This window comes from Charadrius vociferus, unplaced genomic scaffold (assembly GCF_000708025.1).
Source record: "Charadrius vociferus isolate BGI_N301 unplaced genomic scaffold, ASM70802v2 scaffold266, whole genome shotgun sequence".
Lineage (NCBI taxonomy): Eukaryota > Metazoa > Chordata > Aves > Charadriiformes > Charadriidae > Charadrius > Charadrius vociferus.
Genome location: NW_009649114.1, coordinates 2,043,104 through 2,048,877, shown reverse-complemented (window position 1 = coordinate 2,048,877; position 5,774 = coordinate 2,043,104). Strand labels below are relative to the sequence as shown.

Below are 5,774 nucleotides of genomic sequence, written 5' to 3'. Positions count from 1 at the left end.
AAGAGGAGCAAGGAGGAGCGGGTGTGCTAGCGGGAACAGAAAAGGAGGAGGAAGGGGGTTTCCCGGTGTGGCTGCAGCAGGAGGAGAGTCCCGCGGTCCTCAGCACCGGCCCAAGCACCCAAAAACCAAGGGGGAGACAGCAAGACCCACAAAATAGTGAGCCACCTGCAACACGCACCTCTGCAAAGCCTGGGCTGGCGAGGGGAAGAAGCCGGCGCTCCAGGTCACGGCCAAGACCACCAGACACTGCTGCACGCTGCTGCTGCGTCCTGCCGGCATCGTGCTCTCCCAGGGCAGCCGCCTCCTTTGCCAGCAGCTTCGCTGCATCCCAGAGGGGCGGATGCTTTTATAGCCTGGGTTTCTGCATCCCTGGGGGTTTCTCCTCCCCGCTGGCCGGGGGGAGGGCTGGGGATCCCACGGGCAGCACCGTGGGCAGGTGGGCGGATGCTGAGCGGGACAGTCCCTGCGGAGGGTGGCATGGCCAGGAGAGTGCCGTGCCCGGCGGTAGGTGAGCACAGCTGACAAACGTGGTTGGCAAGAGGAGCTGCGAATAGCTGGGAGCCGCAAACCCACGCTCTTTGCGGTTAATGGCATTGCTATGTGTCAGCACCCGGCCATCGCTAACACGGCGTGTGCAGGGCACGGGCCAAATGCCTGCTGGTGTCAATCAGGAGAGCTGGTGGGTGATGCTGATGAAGGTGGCTCAGGTCTAGAGGGCAGTCTAGCCAAGGAGGCGTCCCCAAGTTCCGTGTTGCAGAGGAACAGGGTTTTTCCCTGAAGGCCCAGGGTTGGGAACAGCAACGGGCGCTCGGCCACGGCCCCTCCACTCACACAGACACCGACCGCAAACCCCCCAGACCCCGCTGCCCTCATGGGGGCTGCTCTGAGCCCAGCGAGGGGGAACATCTCCCCCCCAGCCCCGTTACACCAGTGGGGGAGCAGAGCCTTAATGCAGAGCCCAGGGCAGAGAATCGCTAAACTCATTGCAGTTGTTGCATGTGACATAAGACCAAGGTATGAGCACCCACAGCCTGGGCAGGCACACCACGCTCAGGAGGAGTGGTCTGTTCTCTGGTTCTCTGCCCGGTACAAGCAGGGTGCAGAGGAGTCCAGCATGGCTACGGGTTCCCGAGCTGCTGTGCCCACTCTACCCAGTGCTTTAGAAGGGAGATAGTGTTCAAAAACCCCAACGTGGGCTGCAGAGGACCCTGTACGAGGTGCATCACTGGTCCACAGCTCACCCGTGGCTGTGTTTCCCCAAGCAGTGCCTAGCCCAGAGCGGTGGGTGCCAGATCAGGCCCCGTGGCTCCAAGCCTAGCGCTTGAGCTCAGGGAATCTCGGTGGGAAATGACTGGAAAGGCAATAAAAATGTTCTTGGAAGAAACCTGATGACACACTTGCTCCTGCCTCAAAACCCCAGCTACGCAACCATGCTGGCGTGCTCCTGTTGCAGATGGGATTTGTTTAGGGCACTGCTGTCACCCTTATCCAGGGGATGCCGGTGCTGGGGGGGGGTGGTGAGGATGCCCCACAAGCTACAGACAGCTTCCCCCCAAAACTGGGGCTTCAAAGTCTCCTTGCCCTGGGGGATTTTGGCTGCAGCGTTTGGAGCCAGGGGAAGGCTGACCTCGGCGGGCACCGAGGCTCTGCCCCGCGGGTCGCAGCCCCGCTCCCCCAGCCCTGACGTCTTTTCCCACGCCGAGTTCTGGTGCTGCGTCACTCGGGGGAGCCTTGTGCCCCGGCACAGGTTGCAGCGAGGTGCAGAGGTCAGGAGGCAGCAGCCCAGCCCAGGAACCGCAGCGATGTGAGAGAAAGCCTGGCAGAGAGCCATCGGACATAAATTCCCTTCCCGGGCATCCCGCAGGCTCTGCCTGCTTTGCTGAGCCCCGTTCCCCAAAGGAGAGGCTGAGGCTGCAGCGTGACTTCAAAGGAAAAGGGACACGTCAGCCCAGAGAAGGTGGTCCCAGGATGCGGGGCCGTGGGGCTCCGGCATTTCCAGCTCCCCTTTGACCCGTGGCCAAGCGGAGCATGTCTGCAGGAGCCCCGAGGAGCATTAGATGCTCTGGGCACGGTTTTTCCCTGGGAGAGACGGATGGACCCCTCTCCCGCGGGACAGCCGGAGCGGGATGCAGCTGGGAACGGTGGAGGGCTGCGGGTACCAGGAAAAAGGCGGCATCAGCCTGCTGCAGTCCGTAAGGAAAACAGCCCTTCCCTGCCAGGGGGTTGGCACCACAGCCCTTCTGAAGGGAAACCAAGGCATCAACAGGCAAAACCAACTTACCCAAGCCCTTTAGAGAACCGAGGGCGGTTGCCTTGCAGTGGCCAGTGCTAGCCCTGAGGCTGATGCCTCTCTGGCAGCACCAGGGCTCAGGGACACCCCTCGGCACAGGGCACCTTCCCCTGTGCAAGGAAAATCCCCGCAAGGCATTTTCCACTCACCTCTGCCAGCAGCGAGCAGGGATGAGCAGCTGGTGCATGGGAGAAGCGATGGAAAGACCTGACGCCCGGCTTTAAATAACCTGCAAAGGGTGCGTTTGTGCACGGGGTTATAGGAACCAGGGGAGGGGGAAGGAGCATCGCCCCCCTGGCACAAAGCGCTGGAGCAGGAGCCGTGCCGAGGGCCACGGGAAGAATGGCCACAGGGACATCAAGCAGGTCTGGGACCACACTAATACTATCCCCAGTCCTTCAGGAGACCCAGACCTGCAGGGAGGATGCTTAACAATTCCCGCGCAGCCTCAAAGCATCAGACAGTTCTAACCCAAAGCATCACTTAACCTGAATTTACAAGGACTGACGGTACCAGGCCATCAGGCAGGGCTGCGATCTCCTCGCTCGGTTCGTGCGCTGCTGTGGGAAACCTGCTGCAGTTTGCTGCAAAGGGCTGGGGGTTCGTACGATTACATACCCTGTAAAGAGCAGCTCATCTGGAAATAGCAGGGGAACGCTCTCAAGTTATTTCCCTGCCAGCTTTCAAGGAATCGAACGATTGAGCTAAGAGTGAATTCAAGGGAAATGCTTTCCAGAGAGAAACAAAAGCTTTTCTGCAAAATAAATGCGTTCCTCTCTAGTGTTGGGCTGAACAAGTGTGTTTCCTACAATAAAAAAAATGAAATATTAAGTACTTCCTTCTCTAAATGGAATCATTAGGAAGTTTTACTAAATAGCCTTCTTGAGGGCTCTTTTAAAACAGTACAAAAAGGTAGGCACATTTCTGTGCTTCCCACACATTTCACACACTTTTCTGGTCCGCGAGTTTATTGCTAGTAAAAACACACGAGGCTTGCGAAGATCCTTGTTCTGGATGACCGAAAAGCTCAAGCACAAAAGCAACTTTTGGGAAGGACTTAGAGGCGGTTCTGGATGGCACCGACACCGGGGGAATTCGGGCATTGACGTCAGCAGAGCCAGGGCTTCACCCAAAGTGTTTGCTTAAAACCAAAGCTGCTCTGGCAAGGCACGCTGCAATCACAATTTACTGAACCAGAGGGAAAACACTTCCCTGCAATAAGCTTCAGAAACGCGGGCTGGGGTGAGCAGCGCTGGCTCTGGCTCGCTGCTGCCGGCTCCATCCCAGAGGCAGCTCACAGCTCTTCTCCGGGTCACTTTGGAGCCTGATGGGACTCATCCCCTGCTGCCACCCAGGGATGATGCTCCATCCCGGCTTGATTTTCCCAGCAGGGTGAAGCGATGGGGGCACGCACCCTGCTCATCTCTGCTTGCTGCCGTGGGGATGGGGCATTAAACAGGGGCAATCACATTACCCTGCATGTGGTGTCTCTTGGACCACTCCTCTTCCTTCTGGTGAAGCCCTGAAGATGAAGCTTGACCAGGAAAAGTTGCTCTACAGCCCAACTTTTCACCTGGGGCGAAGCAAAGACAGGAATTGCAGCTGGGCACCAGGGAGGCCGCATCCCTCGCTTACCTGTGTGATGTCCAAGCCCACGCTTCATCCCCCATCCCTCCTCCACAAGCAGCCGCCCAGCTCTCCCTCTGCTCCAAACCCCTCTGCTTTATCGTCAAAGCTGCCCCTGATACTGGCAGAGCTGGACCCGCCTCCACCTTCCTCCTGCCCACAGCCAGGCTGATGCTGGGAAGCTGCTAGCTTGCTTTTCCCCTCCTTAGGAGGCTCCTGCTGCGATCTGCACTCAAAAGTAAAGGCACCCCTTCAAAACCAGCAGCAAGGGAGCAGCTTCTCCTGAACCAAACCTCCCAGGGATGCAAAGCGATCATACCCAGCTTTGGTGTGTGGGGGGGGTGTGCCCTCATTTATACCCGCTGGGGAGCTCATCCTCTGTTACCCGGGGCTCAGCCAGGCTGCTGGGGCTGGGGTTTGGGTACCCAAATGAGTTAGCCCACATCAGCTGAGCAGGTCCCAGCTCTGCTTTCACCTGGTGCAAACCCACCGCAGACCCGGGCACCGGTGCAGTACCTGCTGAGCGCCGACAGGCACTGCCACCAGCTCCATCAGGCTGCGCTTCAATCAAGAGGGAACAGGTTTAACTCAAACTCATTAATTAATTCTTGCAAGTTAAGAAGGGTATCTGCGCAGGGACCAGCTTTGATGTGATTGCCTTGCTTTAATTAAACTCCTGCTCGCACCCAGCTTCCCAAGTGCTCGTAGAAACCTGGCTCACATCCATTTAGCTCGTGTCTCTGATCGCACAGACCCGTTGAGTTATCCAACCAGTTCTCCGGCAGTGCTGGCTGCGCTCCTGGGGAGAGGAGTTTCTGCAGCCTGAACAAAACAGCTCCTTTAAAATCATCTGACGTTGAGCCAGGAGAGCTCCGTGCTGTCCTCAGACTCCTGCCTGCAGTGGAGGCCTCCCAGCGAGCAGCCAGCCCCTCGCACCAGGGGATGCTCATCCTCTAGAGCATCCAGCAGCGCAGATCCTGCCTCAAGCAGGGTTTAAAAGCACCTGATGTACCTGGGCCTGAGTAGTTCTTGAGGTCAAATCAACTGCAGAGAAGACACAGAGGGGACACGGTGGCTGATGGGATGTGATGGGGCCACCAGCAGCTGGCCAGAACAGCCGCCTTCCGTCCCTACAGAAACAGGCTGGAAAGCAGCAGCTTCCCATTGCGCTCCCAGAAGGTGTACTGGGGCTGGGAGGATGCACAGCAGATGAAAAGGAGGTTTGAATGCCAGTGGATGGGGCCAGATCCCTCTCTGGGGTGTAAGCCACAGGTCTCGGTGGCATCCTCTGGAGCGGTGCGGATGTTTGGGTCACGGGTAGGTGGGCAGCCACCCCCTCAGCACCCGTGCTGGTGTTGGGGTAGGCACAGGGTGCCTGGCTTCAACCCTGTTAGAGCTGTCCCGGCGCCCACTGCCACCATAGCTCCCACCAGCTCCGTCCTGCCAGGCAGCAGTCAGCGGGTCCAGTTCTGCTCCCTCCCAGCCCCATCCTGTAGGAAACAGGTCCATGGGAAACGCGAGTCCTGGCCCATAACGCTCAGAGGTATCAGCACTGTAACTCTATGGATTTGGTCCAGCCCCCCCTCCCACCCCAGCATCTCTCAATTAATTAATAACCCCACGATGTCATTTGCTTTTTCATGGTCGCTGGATTTGAACGGGGTAATTTACTCTCCTCCGATCGGGTCATGAAATGTTAATGTGGTTTAATGGGTGTTTTCCTAACCTCCCCTGCCCTCTCCCGCGGTTCCCCGGGCTCTGCTCTCTGCAGCCCACATCCCCGCGGGATGCGTGGGAAGGCAGTGCCACGGCCGCTGCCTGCCAGCCAGGGCTGCCCGCACTGGCTAGGGGCCATGGC

General features: G+C 58.3%; 1 protein-coding gene across 1 annotated transcript in view; it reads right to left on the bottom strand.

Annotated features, from left to right (window-relative positions):
* Positions 1–279, bottom strand: part of REN (renin) — a 4,861-nt gene extending 4,582 nt beyond the window's left edge. Inside the window, exon 1 of the mRNA XM_009888294.1 lies at positions 179–279. Coding sequence (XP_009886596.1) covers positions 179–279 — 101 coding nt within the window. The remainder of the gene's footprint in view (positions 1–178) is intronic.
* Between the last annotated feature and the right edge of the window lie 5,495 nt (positions 280–5,774).